Source organism: Chenopodium album, chromosome 16, assembly GCF_948465745.1.
Source record: "Chenopodium album chromosome 16, dcCheAlbu1.1, whole genome shotgun sequence".
Classification (NCBI taxonomy): Eukaryota; Viridiplantae; Streptophyta; class Magnoliopsida; order Caryophyllales; family Amaranthaceae; genus Chenopodium; species Chenopodium album.
Genome location: NC_137849.1, coordinates 48,031,900 through 48,053,207, shown reverse-complemented (window position 1 = coordinate 48,053,207; position 21,308 = coordinate 48,031,900). Strand labels below are relative to the sequence as shown.

Here is a 21,308-nt window from a genome sequence, read left to right as displayed (position 1 = left end):
GCCCTGACATACATATCAATGGGCTGAAATTTTATGAGTTTGTTACATTTCTATGATAGACTTTTTTTTAAAAAAAAAAAAAAATAAATAAAGATGTAGACTTAGGACATATTCCAATTTATTGAAAATAATTGAAGTGGATTGAATTAAATTGAAGTGAACTGATTGGGGCTGAGCTGAACTAAATAGAGCTGGAATGAATTGTTTATGAAAAAAGAAAATTAGAAACTGAATTGAACTGAACTGAATTGATCTAAACTAAACTGATTGGAGTTGAATTGAACTAAAATTAAGCTGAACAGCACAATCCCTATATTACTTTATTGCAATGGTAGTACCATAAGCATAGTGGACTAGTTATCCTACTTTATTACAAGTTTAGGTAAAAAGATAAATTTGACTCAATGTATCCTGTCTATTTTTAAAATGTTGATCTTTAACAACAATCTTATAATTGTAACAACTAAAGATATCAATAATTGAAATAATATTTTCTCCGTAACATGTGTAAGAAAGGAGCGTGTCAACTAAAAAACACGAAAAATAAAAAGTAGATATATGTGATGAAGTATAAAGATAGCTTAAATTATTAATTACATTTACTTTAGTACTCATACTATTTAAAATATAATTTTTTTGAATCATTATTGAACATTACAATATATTATCCAATATCTAGTATCCTAAAATTATTAGTTTACTTTCGTTCTTCAATTGTTATAGGAAAAAAAATCTTCAAAAGTTCAATACATGTTTTGGATTACATATTTAAAATAGCAATAGCTATAGATTTTATGTATGATCAAATAAAAGAAAAAAGAGTATTTTTTGTTACTATAGATTGTTGTTAAATATACATGCTTATAAAATTAAACATTAAAATTTTCAAGTTTATAAATATAATTGACTTTTTTTTAACAAGACATTGTAGACATAAGGAAACAAGACATTATTCTGCTAGCTTTTGGCGCAAAAAATATGGTTTTATAGTTGGTGGGATAAATCTTATGCTTTGCCCACAAGTCAAATACCCTACATTGTGCTTGGCTAAACCTACTGTTACTTATTATACTTTGATAACCTTGCTAACGTAACAACAATAAAAAAAAGTTAGACCACGCTAATTGAAGATGTTTAACAAGAAAAGAATTAACTTAAGGAAACGAACAAATGAACACGGATTAAAGATACCAATGTCTTCCATTAAATAAGTGATAAAGTCAAGGCTACAACTTTATTACAATAGGGGAAAATTACCTCCATGGTCATGCAATTGAAAATCATCGAGCACATTCAAAACATTCTAACTACAACTACCTATCATTTAACTACTAAGTCATGAGAGAAACTAAGAAACCGCTAAAGAAAGTTTATAGAAAATAAATGCTTTTGTTGGATGATTTGACGATGCCTTTTGCCTTGTAAATCCTTACTATTATAGACAAATTCCCTTGGAAACATTGCCTCACTAATCCCACTAATGCCCGTTAATCGTTTTGCAGTGCATTGAGCCATTGACCACGTTCCTTAAAATAGTATGGGCCTCCTTATTGGGCTATTTCTCTCATGCCTGTTGGGTTGGTTCCTTTATCGCCAATGGGCTTATGTCGTTGAGCGTATTATGACTATTATCATTTAATTCGAGTCACACTATTCTACTAAGTCAAATTGAACCAATCTCTCTGAGGATGGTCAAAGTCAACAAAAATTTTAATTCCGGTGTAACAATAGCCAAGGAAAAAGCTAACTACTCCATACCAAACATGTATTTTGGTTGTATGATGACTATAATAGCACTAAAACTCTTAAACCACACAGATTAGTCAAGAAAAAAAAAGTCATTCATCAAACATGGCCTATATTTTTAAACATGAAAGTCAAGTTTATGATGTTCAATTCATCTAATTTAAGATTAGGTTTTGTTCAACTTATTTAAACAAGTACTTGTCAATATTGGTAATGATTTGCTTTTACTTTAGCTAAATATCTTTTAAACACCCATAATGGATAGCTTCATCCCATATAGCTTTGGGTTATCAGTTATCACATCATTATTCTCAAACTACATCAATTTAAGTTACAACCTTCACAATGACAAGCTACTACCTTTTGTAAAATAAAAAGGAGAAATAATTCACTAACAATTTATTCAATCAAAGTGGACAACACATGCTTTGGGTGTAGTCAAACTACATAGCTCTACAAAGCAAATTAGCTTTATACTGCCTTTACTCCAATCTAGTTTGGTTTGATCTAATCATCTAATATATGTATAAAATTAGTAAATATTTTCTTAAAAATAGATTCAATTATACACACTAAAGCCTCCTTATGTATGGTAAATGTAGGTAGAATTTAATAAAATTATATAACAAACTAGTTTTGTGCCCCGTGCGATGCTCAGGTTGTTTATGGACGTTTAAGATAAAATTATAATTCAATTTGTATATATGAAATATTGGTATTTTATTGAAATAAAACTCTAAATAACAATAAACCAAATTTGATTGAAAATAGAATTCTAAATTAACTTTTTATGCTACAAAGTCTATCTATATCTACTCAACGTGGTACGACGCTTAGCTTGACAAAAAGTTGAAACACTAAACGTTGTCTTGTGGCCTAATTATTAGTTTATTAGTTGGTATTTTACTGAAAATAAAACTCTAAACTAATCTTATTCTAAAATTCCATCCTAATTTGATTGAAAATGGAATTCTTAACTAACTTTTTTTATCTTATGAAGTTTATCTAAATATGTCCAAGGTGGCGCGACACTTGGCAAAAAATTGAAATGTCAAGTGTCGCTGTCTCATGACCTTGACCGAATCATACAAAAACAATCATCAACAATAAAATATATTCTAAATTGAAAATAAGAAATAATAGAATATTCTCATTTTAATTGTTTACAATTTTATTTTTTTTTTAAATTTTCCAAGATGATCAAGATATGTAGGGCATCACTACAAAAAAATGTCCATATAGAAACGGAATTTTAGCGACGGAATTTTATCCGTTTCTAAATTAGAGACGGAATCAAAAAATCCGTCTCTAAATTAATTTAGAGACGGAATTAAAAAAACCGTTTCTAAATTAGAAACGGAATTAAAAATTCCGTCGCTAACTTAGCAACGGAATTGAAAATCCGTCTCTAAATTAGAAACGGATTTTTTTTCCGTCGCTAAATTAGCAACGGATTTTTTTCCGTTGCTAAATTAGCAACGGATTTTTTTTTTCCGTTGCTGAATCTAGCAACGGATTTATTTTCCGTTGCTAAATTTAGAGACGGATTTTTTTTCTCCGTTGCTAAGTTAGAGACGGATTTTTTTTCCGTTGCTAATATGAGCGACGGATTTTTGATTCCGTCTCTAGATAATTTTTGAAAATAATTATGTAAAATATTACATTAGAGATGAATTATGTAAGTAAAATTCATCTCTTAACTAGAAACGGATTTTCAAATCCGTCTCTAATTTAGAGACGGATTTTCTAAACTAGAGACGGATTTTAAATTCCGTTTCTAAACTAGAGACGGATTTTAAATTCCGTCTCTAAAATTTCTTTCATTTATTATCATTTATGTGCGTAAAAGTAAACAAATAATATTTGGTATAGTTGGTAAGAGTTTCACTATGTGACATTGAGGTCACGGGTTCGACCCTTACCAATTGCAATTCTTGCGATTGGAGATTCAAGGAGCCCTACATGGAAAGCCGAGTCGGGTTGACCCGAGTGAGGTCGACCCAAATAGCAGCTCTTTTTAGATTCAAAATGTTTTTGACAGGGTAAAGTCGTCTCCCCTGTCAAAATTTTGGCGCCGTTGCCGGGAAAACGGTTTTATTTTTATTTCTAATTTTTTTTGTAGTTTAGATTATTTTTCTCTTTTGCCTCAAAGGACATTAGTTCTTTGAGGTAGTTCTAATATCTGTCTTTTTAGTTCTTTGTTTATGCCCAGGTGTTCCAGATCAGGTTACATTCCATTCGATCCTGAGATCGAACGCTCGTTTCATAGACAGAAGAATTTTTACAGGCAGATCCTAGCAGGTTCTGGGAGTAATAATATTCCTAGAAATCCATTACCTACTTCTAGTGATTCGGAGCATTCTTCTGATTCAGAACTAGAGATGGGTACACCACCACCACCTCCACCTCGCAAGCTTAGCGATTATTCGCAACCATCGCTGACGGATTTTCCACATCTTTCTCCTACGCCCGATCTCGAGGGAGTCCAGTTCGAGATCAAGCCCCAGTTCATAACGATGATAGAGAGAAAGCAATTCAGTGGAGCAAAGGGTGAAGATCCTAATCTTCACATTGCAGATTTCTGTCAATACTGCAATACTATTAGGCAGAATGGGGTAACGCAGGATCAAATCAGGGAGATTCTTTTTCCCTTTTCTTTATGTGGAAAAGCTAAATTATGGTTTAATGGTTTGAATAGAGCTGCACTTGGTATTACTAACTGGGAGACTCTTGCGTTGAATTTTTATAATAAATATTACCCTGCAGAGAAAACAGCTTTATTGAGAAGCGCTATCTAGAATTTTGCCCAAGAGACAGATGAAGCATTATATGAAGCTTGGGAAAGATTTAAGGATCTGCAGAGGGAGTGTCCCCACCACAATTTGGCGAAGTGGCAGTTGATTCAAGCTTTTTACAATGGTTTAGGAAATGCATCTAGGACAATTTTAGATTCCGCAGCTAGCGGTAGATTTATGAATTTAAATGTTGATGATGCAGGTCAGGTTATTGAAGATATGGCAATCCATAATTCTCAATATGGGAATGCTAGAGGTTATGCTAACAAGGGCAAGCATCATGTTGATTCAGTCACTTTATTGCAAGCCCAGCTTACTTCTATTTGTCAGAAACTAGATAATCTTACTACTAACAATCCTAATTCTGTTGCTAATGTTTCTACTGTTTCCAATAATGCTAATGATGCTTTCTGTGAAAATTGTGGAAGTGTAGGTCATTATGAACAAGATTGCAGGAGTTCAATGGAGCAAGTTAATGCTTTTCAAACCTATAAGCAAAATAACCTATACTCCAATTCCTATAATCCTGGCTACCGGAACCATCCCTACCTATCTTATCGTAGCACCAATGTTCAAAACCCTCCACCTCCACAACAACCACAACAAGCACCCCCTCCACAGCAGAAATACTACCATCCTCATGCTAACCAGAAACCCCCATCACAGCCCCCTACTACATCTTCTGACCCTGCTTTATCAGAAATTAGGGCAATGCTGACCAATATGCAAAAACATATGGAGAGTAGAGACCAACAGATTGACTCTATTATAGCCCATAATAAAGTCATGGACACCCAAATTGCCCAATTGTCCTCTACCCTTCAATCTCGTCAGCAGGGAGCTTTACCAGCGCAGGGAATTCAACCTACGGATCATGCAAATGCAATCACCCTAAGGAGTGGTTCACACTACGATGGGCCCCAAATGCCCAAAGAGGATGAACCTGATTTAATTAATATTGCTAATCCTGATTCCGTTGTACCAATTTCCCCTGCAGGGTAAAATTCCTGATACTAATATTTCTGATGTTTCATCGCAGGGTACAACCTCAGGGAAGGATGCACCCCAGGAGAAGAGTAGGGAAGCACCACCAGTTATCAAGCTACCTTTTCCCAACCGCCACTTGAAGACTAAGTTGGATAAGCAGTTTGGTAAGTTTTTGGAGGTAGTAAAAAATTTGCAGGTAACAGTTCCTTTCACAGAACTTATTACTCAGGTTCCTGCATATGCTAAATTTATGAAAGACATACTGACTAGGAAAAGGGCCTTTAATGAGGTAGAAACTGTAGCATTCACTGAGGAATGTAGTGCACTTTTACAAAATAAATCCCCTCCTAAATTAAAGGATCCCGGTAGTTTTTCTATCCCTTGTCATATTGGAAATGTTTTCATTGATAAAGCATTATGTGATCTAGGTGCTTCTGTTAGTGTAATGCCATCGTCTGTTTGTGCTAAATTAAATATGGGTGATTTAAAAGTTACTAATATAACATTGCAAATGGCAGACCGTTCTGTTAAATACCCCTTAGAGGTATTTTAGAGGATGTACCTGTTAGAGTTGGTAAATTTTTTATCCCTGTTGATTTTGTTGTTTTAGACATGGCTGAGGACACACAAATTCCCATTATATTAGGTAGACCTTTTCTCCATACTGCAGGAGCCATTATTGATGTAAAAAATGGTAAACTAACCCTTTCTGTTGGCGATGATAATATCACGTTTAATTTAGGGAAAGTTTTGAAAGGTCCAATGCTTGAAGAAAACTGTTATTTAATTGATGTGCTTGATGTAATGGATGATATTTGTGAGGAAAGCTTACCACAGGTTCTTGCAAGGGACCCCTTGGAGGAAATTCTTTGTGGAAATTTGTCTGCAGGTGACATGAGCGTATGGAGCAAGGAGGTGGATGATATAGAAAGAGCTCTTGCCACCGAGGAATTTGATCCTAATGATTGTGTGAAGGTAGTAAATTTGGTTCAGGAATCAAAACCTGTAGAGGTGAAGAAACCTGAACTAAAACCTCTCCCTTCTCATTTAAAATATGTTTTCCTTGATGGGCAGGAATTGTACCCTGTGATCATTAGTACTGCACTGGATGACCCACAAACTTCCCAACTTCTAGAGGTTCTCCGAACCCATAAAAGGGCAATAGGGTACAGTATTGATGATCTCAAGGGTATAAGCCCAGATTTTTGTATGCACAGGATACACCTAGAGGACAATTACAAACCCTGTATTCAACCCCAGAGGAGGTTGAATCCTAATATGCAAGAGGTAGTCAAGAAAGAGGTTATGAAATTACTTGATGCAGGTATTATCTATCCTATTTCTGACTCTAAATGGGTAAGTCCTGTACAGGTGGTTCCTAAGAAGGGTGGGATGACTGTTGTTAAAAATGATAAAAATGAATTAATTCCCACTAGAACTGTTACAGGGTGGCGTATGTGCATTGACTATCGTAGATTAAATATCGCCACTAAAAAGGACCATTTCCCTCTCCCCTTTATTGATCAAATGCTTGAGAGGTTAGCAAATCATAAGTTCTTTTGCTATTTGGATGGGTATTCGGGATTTTTCCAAATCCCGATCCACCCTGACGATCAGGAAAAGACTACATTTACATGTCCTTATGGCACTTTTGCATATCGTAGAATGCCTTTTGGTTTATGTAATGCACCTGCTACATTTCAACGTTGCATGATGAGTATCTTCTCTGAGTTCGTCGAGTCTATCATGGAAGTCTTTATGGATGATTTTAGTGTTTATGGTTCTTCATTTGATGCATGTCTAATTAACCTTGCTAAAATCCTGAAAAGATGTGAAGAATGCAATTTGGTCTTAAATTGGGAGAAATGTCACTTTATGGTGACGGAGGGAGTAGTCCTGGGTCACATTGTATCTGATAAGGGCATACAGGTAGACAAAGCTAAAATTCCAGTGATTGAGCAATTACCTCCCCCAGTTAATGTTAAGGGAGTTAGGAGTTTCTTGGGTCATGCGAGGTTTTATCGCCGTTTTATCAAAGATTTTTCTAAAATTGCTAAACCACTAACTCAGCTTTTGCTTAAGGATGCCCCTTTTGTTTTTACTGACGAGTGTCTTGAGGCTTTTGACAGGATTAAGCAGGCTTTGATATCGGCACCCATCATATGTGCTCCCGATTGGAACCTTCCATTCGAGATTATGTGTGATGCAAGTGACTATGCTCTAGGAGCCGTGCTTGGACAAAGGAAGGATAAAGTTTTGCACGCTATTTACTATGCAAGCAAAACTTTAGATGAGGCCCAAGTCAATTATGCCACCACAGAAAAGGAGTTTCTTGCTGTTATATATGCTTTAGAAAAATTTAGATCATATCTTGTTGGTTCTAAAGTCATTGTTTTTACTGACCATGCAGCTTTGAAATATCTAATAGCTAAGGCGGAATCCAAGCCAAGGCTACTCCGGTGGGTTCTTTTGCTCCAAGATTTCAATATAGAGATAAGAGATAAAAAGGGAGCAGAGAACGTAGTGGCAGATCACTTGTCACGTATCAGGTATGATGAGGGTAAGGATTTTCTTCCTATAGATGATTCGTTCCCCGATGACAACCTGTATGCAGTAGTAGAGAATCACCCTTGGTATGCGGATTTTGCTAATTATTTGGTGGGTGGTACTCTACCTCCTGACTTGTCCTACCAACAGAAAAAGAAATTCCTTTCTGATGTTAAACATTATTTTTGGGATGATCCTTTTTTGTTTCGTGAGTGTGCAGATGGATTATTTCGCAGGTGTGTTCCCGAATGGGAAGTTCACGGCGTCCTTACAAGTTGCCACACTTCACCCTATGGTGGACATCACGGCCCCTCTAAAACGATGGCTAAGATTAACGAGTCAGGCTTCTTTTGGCCTACCATGTTTAAAGACGCTAACACTTTTGTGCAGGCTTGTGACTCTTGCCAGAGGACTGGCAACATTTCGCGGAGGCATGAGATGCCCCAAACTGGGATTCTTGAAGTTGAAATATTTGACGTTTGGGGTATCGACTATATGGGGCCGTTCCCATCTTCCAATGGGAATTGTTACATACTTGTAGCCGTAGACTATGTGTCCAAATGGGTTGAAGCCATAGCATCACCAACAAATGACTCCAAGGTAGTCATCAAGCTATTCAAGAAGATCATATTTCCCAGGTTTGGTGTTCCACGAGCCATTATTAGTGATGGGGGTACCCACTTCCACGAGAGACAACTGGACAACTTACTTAGGAAGTATGGTGTGTATTATAGAACCGGGCTTAGTTACCATCCCCAAACTAGCGGTCAAGTTGAGGTCTCTAATAGGGAAATCAAGGCGATCTTAGAGAAGGTAGTAGCCAAGTCTAGGAAGGATTGGAGTATGAAGCTAGATGACACGCTTTGGGCATACCGAACAGCATTTAAGACACCGATTGGTACTTCACCTTATAGAGTAGTTTATGGTAAGGCATGTCATCTTCCCGTAGAATTGGAGTACAAAGCTTTTTGAGCAATCAAGGAGCTTAACATGGATTCTAAGGCCGCGGGTAAGAATAGACTTCTCCAACTCAATGAGTTGGATGAGTTTAGATTGTCAGCATATGACAGTGCACGCATCTACAAGGAGAAGACCAAGAAGTGGCATGACAAGAGGATCTTACCGAAAGAGTTTGCACCGGGCGATAAGGTTCTTCTCTTTAACTCTAGATTAAAGATTTTTCCAGGAAAGTTGAAATCTAGGTGGTCCGGTCCCTTCACTGTCACAAAGGTGAACAAGTTTGGTTCGGTGGAGTTGGTGAATGACAAGGGTGAAGAGTTCAAGGTGAATGGCTAAAGATTGAAAGTGTATCATGAAGGTGCTACTATTAGGGATGTGGAGGAGACTCTCCTAACTCCACTTCCTAAATGAGCTCAAAGGTGGTAAGAAGGTCATGCGGGACCTAGATAAACCAGCGCTTTGCGGGAGGCAACCCGTATTTCTTGCTTTCTAGGCTAGTTCCTTTTCTTTGTTTTTATTTTTATTATAGAGAGGTGAGAAGAGTGATAATTTTACCATCTACTAGTGTTGTTGTACAGGTATGAATTCGACAGGTAAAGGACTTAGAAAAAAATTTGAAGAAGAAAAGAATTCGGAGTCCAGGGCCAAGTACGGGCCCGATCGGGCGAGGCTCGCCCGATCGGGCGCGCAAAGGAGGCAAAAATCGGAGCAAAATTCGCCCGAACGGGCGAATACACCCGATCGGGCGCGCAAGCACACCTGATTTCGGAGACAATTTCGCCCGATCGGGCGCATTTTTGTGGAAAATCGAGTGAAGGAAAAGAAATGTCTGGCAAAGCTTGCCCGATCGGGCGAAAATTTTGGCGAAAAAAAGCCTCGAGTTCGCGCCCGATCGGGCGGAGTTCGCCCGATCGGGCGCGAAACTAAGGATCCAAAAATCTGGAGGTTTGCCCGATCGGGCGCGCCTCCAGGGCCGTCCCCCTTATTTCCCTTTCCTCTTCTTTCTTTCCTCACTTTTTCCTTATTTCACCTTCTTCATTCTACTTTCTCTCTCTAAAACCTCCATTTTCAAACCTTCAACTCCTACTTCAATCTTAGATCTTCTCAACTTCTTCCATCCAATCTCAAAAATTCTTACATTTTCCAACTCCTCTCATCTTCCTCTACAATCTACACTAAATTTTCAACACTTTCTCTCAATTTTCACTCAAACCCTAAGAGAGAGAAAGCTTCAATTCCCACTATTTATTAAAGATAATGGCATCAAAGAGGTCTAGGATGCAAAGGGGTGAGAGCTCAAGGCAACAAGCTCCAAGCATTGACCCGGAACTTCAAATTCCGGGGTAGGAGAGGGTGGTCATCACCACCCAAGAGCAAAGGGCTAGGATGCTCAACCTCATCGCGAGGCAGGTAATTCCTACCCGTTTTATTCATCACCCTACATTATCTAGACTAGGAATTGATAAATATGTTGAAAAAATTGTTTAAGGGAATAGGCATGAGTGGTTTATTCAAATTACATTATGATACATATGATTATTTGACCTTAGAATTTATTTCTAGTTTTAATGTCATAAAATCAAATGCTTTAATCTCTCATGTTCAATTTCGTTTGTTTAATAATGATATTAGATTGTCTTTGAAAGAATTTGGGAAATTGTTTGATTTGAAATCGGATAGACCGATTGAACCACCCCAAGACAACATCACCTTTGTCTACTATGCTTTAACGGGGAATCCTAATTTGAACCTCCAACATGCCAAGGGCACTTGGATTCAACATCCCGTGCCAAAACTTTGGCAACGGTTTGTTGGCCTCACCATCTTTGGGAGGCATGGACCCGCGAATATGAGGAGGGATGAACTAGAATTACTAGGGTCTTACATGATCCCTAGGAGTGACAAGTTAAACATAGTTCATAGGATGGCCCAACATTTCCAACGGGTGGCCAATGCGGCCGAGTCGGGTAGGTCTAGGGTCCCGATTTACTTTGGAGGGTTAGTAACCCACATAGCGGTTAAACACCTAGGTTGGACCCCTAGCGGTGATGGTAAGGTAGCCGGCCCAACCCTTATGGATGGAGTTTACTTAGGAGGCTCAACTGGATAAATGTGATAGGGGGTGACACTTGGTGGATTATTCATAGGGGAGACGACTTTACCCTGTCAAAATTTAGGCGCCGTTGCCGTTGACAGGGTAAAGTCGTCTCCCCTAATCAAAAGTAATACCTAAGTCCTCTAACTAAAGTAGATAGGGAAGTAGGGTCGAATCCACAGGGAAACTGGTCTTTCTACTCCTAATTAATTAATATAATCTAAATTATTAAAGTGACCAATTTATTGTTTGTAATGTGAAACTATGCTACGGAGATCAAGTTTAGGGAGAAAATCAATAATAAGAAGGCCTAGGGTCACAGGTTCACCAATAATTAATAATCCGGGATAAAACATAACAATCAATAATTAACATTGCACAAATAACATGATTAACAGGCTCTCGCAATTTATTAACCAACATAGATTTAACAGGCTCTCGCAATTTACTAGATCTAAGTTCCTATTGAAAATAGCCTTTAATATTAAATTAACATCTGCTCGATTCATCAATTCAATATTGCTAAACATTCACAATCAAATTACATCTGCTCGATTCATAATCTAATTGCAAAGAATTAAAACAATTCAATAAGAAGTCATCATGCAATATCAATAATCAACAACAGTAAATTATCCCTTCATATTAGTTATGGATCCCCATAAACCCTAGAAATAAACTACTCGGACATAATTAGATCTAAAACAAGCATAATAATAAAGTAAGCCATAAGGGAATTGAAAGGAAGAAATTACTGAAATTAATTGAGATAGAAATCGTACCAAGACGGCGAAATTACAAAGTAGTCGAGATCAAAAGTAAAGTAGAGAGAAAAGTCTAGAGAGAGAAAATATTAAGTAGAGAGAGAAAGTGAAAGGAAAAGTGTAAGTAAAAAATACAATCCTAAACGTACTTAAACGAAAATAATTAACAACTCCTAATTAGAACTAAGTGCCTTCGACAAAACAAAGCCACCCAGAAACACGCGCCCGATCGGGCGCGCCTTTTTGCTCGCATAGTCTTCTCCGCAGCGTCGCCCGATCGTGCTAAGCCTCGCATGATCGGGCGCGCCTTTGGCCACGCACCTCTTGTTGCTGCGCACCTTGCCCGATCGAGCTAAGCTTGCCCGATCGGGCCCTTGTGGCTCCTCGAGGTTTTGGACTTGTGATTGGGCTCGACTCCTCGGCCCAATCCGGATCTCCTCTTCGGGTCTTGAATGTTCGGTCCAAACCTCGGTATTCCAAATACCGAGCCCTTATTCACCGGCTTGATTACTCTAACCGATCTTGGGCTATGAAAGATGGTCGTGCTCCTCCAATGCTCGTAGTTGCTCCATAAAATCCCGGGAAAATGCTCCAAAGGTGCAATTCCCTACAAAACTCAACCAAAACTACGAAAACACTAGAAAACACATATTAGTAATAAAAGTGGCTCTAAGGAGCCAAAAACACTACTAATTATGACCAAGGGACGGGGGTAAAATACTATATAAAATGGACATATCAGTTTTTTTCCGTTGCTGAATCTAGCAACGGATTTTTTTTTTCCGTTGCTGAATCTAGCAACGGATTTATTTTTTCCGTTGCTGAATCTAGCAACGGATTTATTTTTTCCGTTGCTAAATCTAGCGACGGGTTTATTTTTTCCGTTGCTAAATCTAGCGACGGATTTTTTTTTTCCGTCTCTAAATTCATTTAGCGACAAGGTTTTTACCAACGGAGTAATTATGTCGATATATCCGTAGCTAGCTATGTCCAGCAACGGAATTTTAGCAATTAGCAACGGATTTTACCTGTTGCTATAAGGCCAAATTTTTGTAGTGCATTAGTCTAAGCCTAAAGAAAACTCTCTCTCCACCTCTCTTTTAGGGTTTTCTAATTTTTTTTTTTGGGTGTTTAGGCTGGAAATAAACTAATTTTAGCAGAAATTTGACTATTTTAGACTCTTTTTCCTTTATTTTCTTAGTTTTGCAATTTAAATTTCATTAAATTTATACGAGTAGTGTAGATGTTCGCCTGTCACCCTATGGTGGAGTTTGTTCGTTTAATTTAGGGCTTGTTTGACATCGTTTTTTGTTTTTAGTATTCGGTGTTTCCACTTTCCTGTTGTCAGTTTTCAAAATTACCATGAGTTTAATAAAATTGAATAATTTTTTATTCATTATATGACATATATCATATGATTTTGAAAAACAAAAAACCAAAAAACAGAAAACCATAGTGATGCCAAATGAACCCTTAATTGTTTGTTTTTGTTTATTTTTTATTATTATTATTATTATTATTATTATTATTATTATTATTATTATTATTATTATTATTAAAAAGGTAATCATCTTTTATCCTATTATCAGTTTGCTGGTAAAGAGTTGTCCGGAACCACAATGGCTGTCAAATCTTCAAAGACGTTTAAGTGAATCAGATGAAAATCATCTTTACCTACAACAAATTGTTAGACCGTCTCTCCGAAAAGGTTGTATATTTCAGCAATGTGTGCAAGAGAAGTACCACAATGCAAGTTCTATTAAACGATCGTAGCTTTAATGAAAGATCCTTATTTGATTCAATTTTATGTATTTGTTGATTTAGATTTCCATTGGTAGATGCTGTATGACTTTTGATTTATTAATTATTTATTTTAAAAAAAAATTGCTCGAGATATGCAATTCTATTGTTGTTAGCAAAAATTTCTTTCCATTGTTTTTATTATATTTATATCTAATGAGACCTTAATGACTATTTTTTTCTTTAAGGATAGATGATTAAATAGTCAAAATAAAGTATGTGAATTGTGAAAATAACAAATCGTCTCAACTTTAAAAAAGGGGGACAATATTTGATTATGAAATTTCTCTCTTGTATTGATTTCAAAATATATATAAAAAACAACTCGTGTATATTTCTTGCGTGTATGGTAAATATATGCAAAATTTTGAAAAATTCTACCCATAATTGATAGTGTATCCCATATTAAAATATTATTTTGAGATTTATGCATATCATGAATCTTTCCTTAAAAATAAATTGTCATATTATGAATCTGAAAACTCAAGTGATTTATATGCAAATGTGTAAATCGAATTAAAAAAATCATGTCGGATCTGAATCCACCTACCGATCTACCATCCCATGCTACCGTTCAAAAATCATAGTTAAGTCAACCATGGTTAATTACCAAAAATAGCATAAATATCAATCACAAACTTTGCCCATTGCACAGATCTAAATCCCATTTTTTTTTTTTTTAAAAAAAAGATCTAAATCCCATTTAATTCTAAAGTAGATCTCATAACAAAACGAACCTTAATTTGAACCTAACCTAACAAATCGAAAAGTAGATCTCATAAAAAAAAAAAAAGTGAAACTTATATTATACCTTAACTCACATCCTACCTTAAATCAACCAGACACCATAATTAACTTTAACCGTAGTTACCACTTTCCCAATACTTTATTTCTATAAATCAAACACCAAACCTCACAAAAAATCACCAAATTTTTTGCATCCCATAATTTTTTTTTTTTTTTTTTCTCTCTCCCCTCAACCCCCACTCTCACCCTACCTCCACCTCTTTCTCCTCCCATAAAACCCAAATAATATCCCTCTTTCTCTCCTATAAAATCCCTAATTCTTCTACCCCCAAACTTTCAATACACAAACCATATTAAATTTTTTCAATTTTCTCTCTCAAATTCCAATTCACCCAAATTGAAGGCCCTCAAAAAAATTAAAAAAAAATCACCAAAGAGGGCAAAAAGGGCCAAAGAAGAAAGAAGAAAGAAGAAAGGTCAAGGAAGTTTCACTTGAAATTCCAAAATTTCCCCTAATTTTTCTCTGGTACGTCTTTCTCTCTCTAACAATCTCTTTCTGTTTCTCTCTCTAACCCAACTCACATCACACTATTCAATTTTTTCGAGGACTTCTACTGTGGTGGGGTGGGGAAAACTGGGTTTCTATTGTTTCATCAAAATTTTCAAATCACCCGCTTTCTCCCTCCTTTTTCTTCCCCCCATTTTTTTTCATCTTTTCTTCTTCAATTTCGAGGTTAAGCAACAATTTTTGTAGATACCCAGAATTTAGATTGGGTTAAAACCCTAGTTATAATGTGGAAACACCATTTACATTGCTTGAATTTTTGTGATTTTTTGCTTGTTTATTTATGTTTTTTCAGTTGATTTGTTGGTGGGTTTGGATTTGTTTAAATATAATGTCATTTACTGGTTTAGGGTTTGAATTGGAAAGTCCATGGCAGGGTGGTCAAAATTAGGAGGTTGCAAGTCAGTTCAGACGCTTGAATCGTGTATTAAGGGTTTGAAAAGCGACGAAAATGAGCTCAGAATTTCATTTGTTGATTTGATTTCGGTTTTTTTAGAAGAGAGTTGTTCTACTGAATGTTTTCGGCCTTTACCTCCAATGCTTGGAAATGGGCATGCTGTAGATTTGCTTAAACTGTACTTCGTTGTGAAATTGAAGGGTGGATTTGAGGCGATTTCCAAGAAAAGGTTGTGGGATGAGGTGGGTTTACTCTATGGTTTGGGTCCTGGAATTGGGTCTGCTTTGAAGTTGATTTACTTGAAGTATTTGGATTCTTTAGAGAGCTGGTTAGGCAAGTTATCGAGTGTCGACAGCTCGAAGAACGAACGGTTTCGTAGTGGGGTGTGGTCGAAAGGGGTTATGATGGCGCTAGGGTCGGAGTATAGTAGTTTTGTGTCTAATATCATGGATGAGATGAGGAAGAGTGATGATACTTATAGCTTGAAAGAGAAAAGTGAGATTACTTACATTGACTTGACAGAAGATGGGGAGAATGAGAATGAGAATGAGAATGAGACTGAAGATGATAAATCGAATTGGAATAAGTTTGTTAGGAGTTTTGGAGATGATGGTGATTCAACTCCAGAGAATGAGGATACTAGCAAGTTTAAGCAGGATGTTGAGATGGGTTTTTCTGATGGTGTTGGTTTCACGGGAGAGAACAATGACAAGGAGAACTTTAAGGAAACGAAGAGTGAGATGAGTTATGCTGGAGTTTTTTCTTCGGATGGATCGGATGATGGTAGGTCTTCAGTTGACACTTTTGTGGTTGATAATGTGGTTAAGAGTTCTGAAAATTCGTGTGATTCTAAGAAAGGTTCGACTGATGATGAGGAATTGGTTATGGATTCGAGTGTGTTGAAGGAGGTTTCAAGTCTGAAAAGGAAGAGGGATTCTATGTCTGATATGCTCTGTTGGATAGCTAAAGTAGCCAAGCATCCTACTGATCCCGAGATTGGCACAATTCCTGAGAGCTCTAAGTGGGCATCGCATGGAAATGATAACAGTTGGAAGCAAGTTTTGTTGGCTCGTGAAGCTCTGTTCCTTAGAAGAAGTGCTGAGCAATCTGCTTTTCAGGTACTCAGCTATTTCATTTTCTTGATATTTGATAAATTATTGTAAGCCTAATTGAAATCTAATAACAATATTGCATAACATGGAACTACCTATCTCATATGCTTTGGGCAATAATTTTCGCATATGTGCATGAGATCATGTATGATGGATCATGTTTAATCTGGATAGCTTCTTGTTAAACTTGACTGTTAATAACACCACACAAATACCATGTCTCTGTGAATTGATGATGCTGGTAGTGGTTACCCTATCCTTCACTACAAGTGTTCAGTATCTGAAGTTTGTTAAGAGTTTTAGGAGGGGCAGTGTTTGTAAATCACATATCTTTGAGAATTTTTGGTTTACTTATGCAATGTACGTTTCCTTCTTAAGCTATGTATAGCTATCTGAATCTGATGTTGTCATAGGATCCATGATACCAAGTTTTTATATGGAATATGCATAGTATCTTATGTAGTATAATTGCGTGGTGTTACATGTAGCATAGGACTATCTATGAAGTAGTAAGGTATAATTGAAAAAAGCTGGATATCTTTGTGGATTTTGTTATCAAATGGAAGCTTTTCTTGTGCTGTATTGACCTAGAAAGATATAGTTGAACATGTATTAAATGATATGTTGTATCCGGCATTATTGAGATGTGAGGAAAGTCTTAGAAGCATGTGTCAGCCGTGAGGATCCTGGCTATGGCAAATATTATCCATAATCTTTTTATGGATACTAACTAAATAAAACCTGTTAAATAAACTTAAATTGTCTGCAGTTCTTATTTATGGTAGGCCCTTGTATTTTGGATTATGAGTAAATTGGCAACAATATCTCTGTGATCATGACTGATGTCAGTCAGGTTGCATATCTCCAACTCCCACAATCCCCAAGGTGGGAACCTCTTGGGAAGTTGTTGGGTAATGTTGATGATGATTTTTCGTGGATAGGAAATGACATTGACTGAAGCTTGCCTAAGTTACTCTATTAATTTAGGCTGGATCCCCTCGTTCCTGCTCACTGCACAAATCTATTATATAAGTTGCACCATCTAGAAGCTTTCATATACCAAGCAAAGCTTGGTCTAGTGGTAAGGTTTGTCACCTTGTGGGATCAAACCCCACTAGAGGCAATTGGGGGTGGGGATTCCCTTAACCCCCCCCCCCCCCCCCACTCCCAAATTGTCTAGCCCGCTAACCCGGGTCGGGTTGGACCTGTCAGAGGTTCCGGCTCGGTAGGGCCCTTCTCCTTACCTTTAAAAAAAAAAAATCTAGAAGCTTTCATATTTATATAAAAACTTTTAATAATCTGTAATACTTTCATTGATTTGTACATCTTAACTATCTTTCTATTCTTTATAGATTCCCCCCTTGTACTCTAATAGAATACCATGTTTTATTAAATGCCATGTTTTTATCAATGTGTATGCCTTACACCTGACCTTGCAGGAAGTCATATAAGTCCGAGTTATGACTTAAGAACCGCAGTCAAGTTTGCTAGTAGAACTAACAGATAAAATAGCTTGAAGAATAAATATTGTTTTGCCTTAAATTATAACATCTGAGAGTGATCTCTCATTGATCCCTTTTGGTTGTTAAGCACGATTTTTTTTTTAATTAATTCTAGTATGGCTCATTAGGTTTTCTTCTGAGGTGGTCTTGGCTATGCATGTATCTTCTCATGGGTGTTTCACTTTCTTATGTCCATCATTTAGCTGTCACCTTGCTAAATTGCTTTTTTCTATCTCTTGGTGTTGGTTGTTGAACTATAATTCAAATTGAATCAGATAATGAGTGTTGTCACCCATTGCTTCCTTAATTGATTGTTGGCCAATTTCAATGAATTTCTCTTTTTTGTTTCACACACTCTTTTCCGAGATTGTCTTGGTTCTGTTTTTTTTTTTTTTTTTTTTTTTTTCTTAGCTTGGACTTCTATCCATTATTGTACTGTTATTTCTGCTCTGCAGAAAAGGCAGAAAATGCATCCATCCATGTTTGATGATAATGAGGGACCAAGATTCAGTCCTAGACTCCTTCTACCAAACTCACCTCCCATTGCACCATCATCTACTAATCAAGGACGTCCAAGGCAACGGTTGGAGGCTCGTCTGGACATGAAACCAACTGCTTCAATCTACACAAGTCGTCCTCAGCAGAGAATTCCTCTTGGAGAAGAGTTTCAGGTAAAAGTACCAGAATGGACAGGAGTTGTTGGTGAGTGTGACTCTAAGTGGTTAGGTACTCGAGATTGGCCGTTGGAAAATAGAAGTAACAATGTCTCGATTGAAACATATCCTGTTGGGAAAGGAAGGTCAGATAATTGTGGCTGTCTGTTTCCTGGAACTGTTGAGTGTGTGAAGTTTCATGTTGCAAATAGGAGAATGGAAATGAAGTTTGAATTAGGTTCAGCATTCTATACTTGGAAATTTGATAAGATGGGTGAAGAGTGTAGCGTATCCTGGACTGCCGAAGAGGAGAAGAAATTTAAATATGTGGTGAAGGAGAATCCTCTATCGCATCAAAAGTGTTTTTGGAAACAAATGCTTGAGGTTTTACCCAAAAAGAGCTGGGTTGACCAGGTGAACTACTACTTCAATGTTTTTGTGCTTCGACGTAGAGCTTTCCAGAATAGAAGCACCCCCAAGAATATTGACAGCGATGATGATGAGTCAGAATATGTGCTAGCTAGAATGGCTGACACTGCTTCTTGAATATAGATCATACAATTGTGAGAAAGCACCTCATCATGAGATATGGGTGCAAATATATTATTTTTCAGGACATCAGGAATATGGCTGCCTCTCTGAATTTTGTTTGGATATTTTCCCTATTGATCAAGTAATCCTCCATTTCCATTGAGCTGTCTACGTCTGCACATACCACCACAATTTTGATACTGTGAAGACCCTTGTGAATTACTCTAGTTTATGTTGGCAGGTATACATTTTGATGATGCAAATTCATTAAGCCGTTGGTTTTTGGACCTGTTTTTAATTTCTATGAATTATAGAATTTCAGATCCTGAATTTCTTGTTGTACATAAACTCCTTCATGATTTTGTTGCCAAGTCATGATAGCAAATCTTTGGAAGCGAGGTTTCAGACAATCAGATTGCGCTTTTGCTTTCTGTTATTGCAATTGTTGCCTTGTTGGTTCTTGCATCAAATCATTGTTGCAGTTATTATCTGTTTGTAGCAAATGCCTAAATATCTGCATCCCTATTGAAGTTTGAAGTTTTTATTTTTTATTTTATGGTTTCATTTCTACTAGTGTTGTATTTTACATGTTATATGTTGCAATCTGCACTTGCACATCTTCAGGAAAACTTTGGTGCTCTTAACATCTTGATAGAAACTTGGCAAAAACACGAGTCGTGGAGAATCTGGTTTCTGTTCAATTAGGCACAATCCCTGTGAAGTTTTGTAGGTGTCACAAGTTCACAATGTCATCCAAAACCACAAGGATAGGGTAGGCGAGTTCCAAACCCCAGACCTTTAGGTTGGGAGGTGGGAGCTCTGCCAATTGGATTTACCTTGTTAAACTGCTACGGAGTAGTTAATACCTCTGGTTCACAGGTTCCATCCATTTAAAACTTTAAATGGAATGTCATCTCGTTGGCCATATCTTTTCCGTCATCTATTGTTGGCTGGGATGGCATGTGAGGTACATTAGTAAATACGAGTAGGGGCATAGTCAATAACTTTTGTATTATTAGTTTATTACTTGTTCTACATAGTATTAGTAATACACATGAACATAAATCCACACCATAAAGGCATAAACTCAAATTAATTATGCACACATCAACTCATATACTTGTTGCTTGTTATCTTGCGTTTGTACAAGAGTATTTGCAGTGCATCTTTGTTTTGGAATAACACCAGATAACTGGTTTCCAGAAAACTTAGTAAATTTGTAACGGACTTAGATGAGTCAGAAGTGATCCTTGCTTTGTTACCATGGATGTAAAGTTGTAAACCAACTCCAAATTATTAAGTGAAAGTGCCATAAAGGCAGCTGTTACTGAGGTTAAGGCCAATCACATGACTCATCTCCTTGTTGCACTTGACAATTTGACATCTTCTCTCCCAACAGCAATCATATGACTACTAGCGTTTAGGCTGTGCAAAAGCAGGACGAGACACAGTGCATGCAATGAGAAAGCTTTGCTTGAACTCAAGTATAGCTAACTTCTCTTGGTCATGGCACAGTGGTTGCCGCGGCTGCAACCCTGCTAGGAAGTGGGGGAGGAGAGAAAGCACTAAAAAAATTCGATAATAAGAGTAAATAGTGGAATCCAAAAGAGGATGCACTTTGTAGACGACCACTGCACACAAACTGTGATCTCTCATTTATCTGTCTTTATTTTGCTGGCAAGTCTGAACTTGTAATATGCAAGTGAAACATATTGGTTTGGAGTTTGGACAGGTATAAATTTATAGAAGCCAGTAGGTGGGAAGGGATGACAGAACATGATAAATCGATTTTATCGACTGGCTTCTCGATCTAGTCTACATACGTCAGAGGAGCCGCTGAGGAGGCGAGCAGGAGCAATGACTAGCAGAAAGAGACTATACTAAATTCGAGCTCACACACCTTATCAGGTTAGCCATGCAAAGTTTATGAAGAAATGTTGGCAAAAAGGAAACTTATATGGGGAATAATATTGTCATATACACTAATAAAACTTAGGCCTTGTTCACTTCACCTTAAAAAAATAATATTAAGTAAAAATAATTTTAATTCAGTAAAAATAAGTTTAGTTCAGTAAAAATAAGTTCAGTTCAGTAAAAATAATTTCAG

The 21,308-nt window shown here is 36.9% G+C and overlaps 1 protein-coding gene and 1 non-coding gene across 3 annotated transcripts; one reads left to right on the top strand and one right to left on the bottom strand.

Annotated features, from left to right (window-relative positions):
* Positions 1-4,523: 4,523 nt before the first annotated feature.
* LOC145587123 (small nucleolar RNA R71) lies at positions 4,524-4,630 on the bottom strand. Its single transcript, XR_014101153.1, has one exon. It is a non-coding gene; the product is annotated as a small nucleolar RNA R71 (small nucleolar RNA).
* A 9,905-nt stretch (positions 4,631-14,535) lies between these two features.
* Positions 14,536-19,671, top strand: LOC145585728 (AT-rich interactive domain-containing protein 1-like). 2 transcript variants are annotated; one of them, XM_081642440.1, is made up of 3 exons: positions 14,536-14,967; positions 15,383-16,521; positions 18,473-19,671. In XM_081642440.1, exons 2-3 carry the CDS (start codon positions 15,544-15,546, stop codon positions 19,214-19,216), a joined length of 1,722 nt encoding a protein of 573 aa, XP_081498566.1. In that variant the 5' UTR covers positions 14,536-14,967; positions 15,383-15,543; the 3' UTR covers positions 19,217-19,671. The 2 variants fall into 2 exon arrangements, with proteins under 2 accessions (XP_081498566.1, XP_081498565.1); XM_081642439.1 differs by having other exon boundaries at positions 15,357-16,521.
* The last annotated feature ends 1,637 nt before the right edge of the window (positions 19,672-21,308 follow it).

Bases quoted from the DNA above. Each gene is read 5' to 3' on its own strand.
- LOC145585728 (XM_081642439.1), top strand. From the start codon at position 15,376: ATGGCAGGGTGGTCAAAATTAGGAGGTTGCAAGTCAGTTCAGACGCTT. The intron at 16,522-18,472 runs GTACTCAGCTAT...TCTGCTCTGCAG, and splicing joins CTGAGCAATCTGCTTTTCAG to AAAAGGCAGAAAATGCATCC.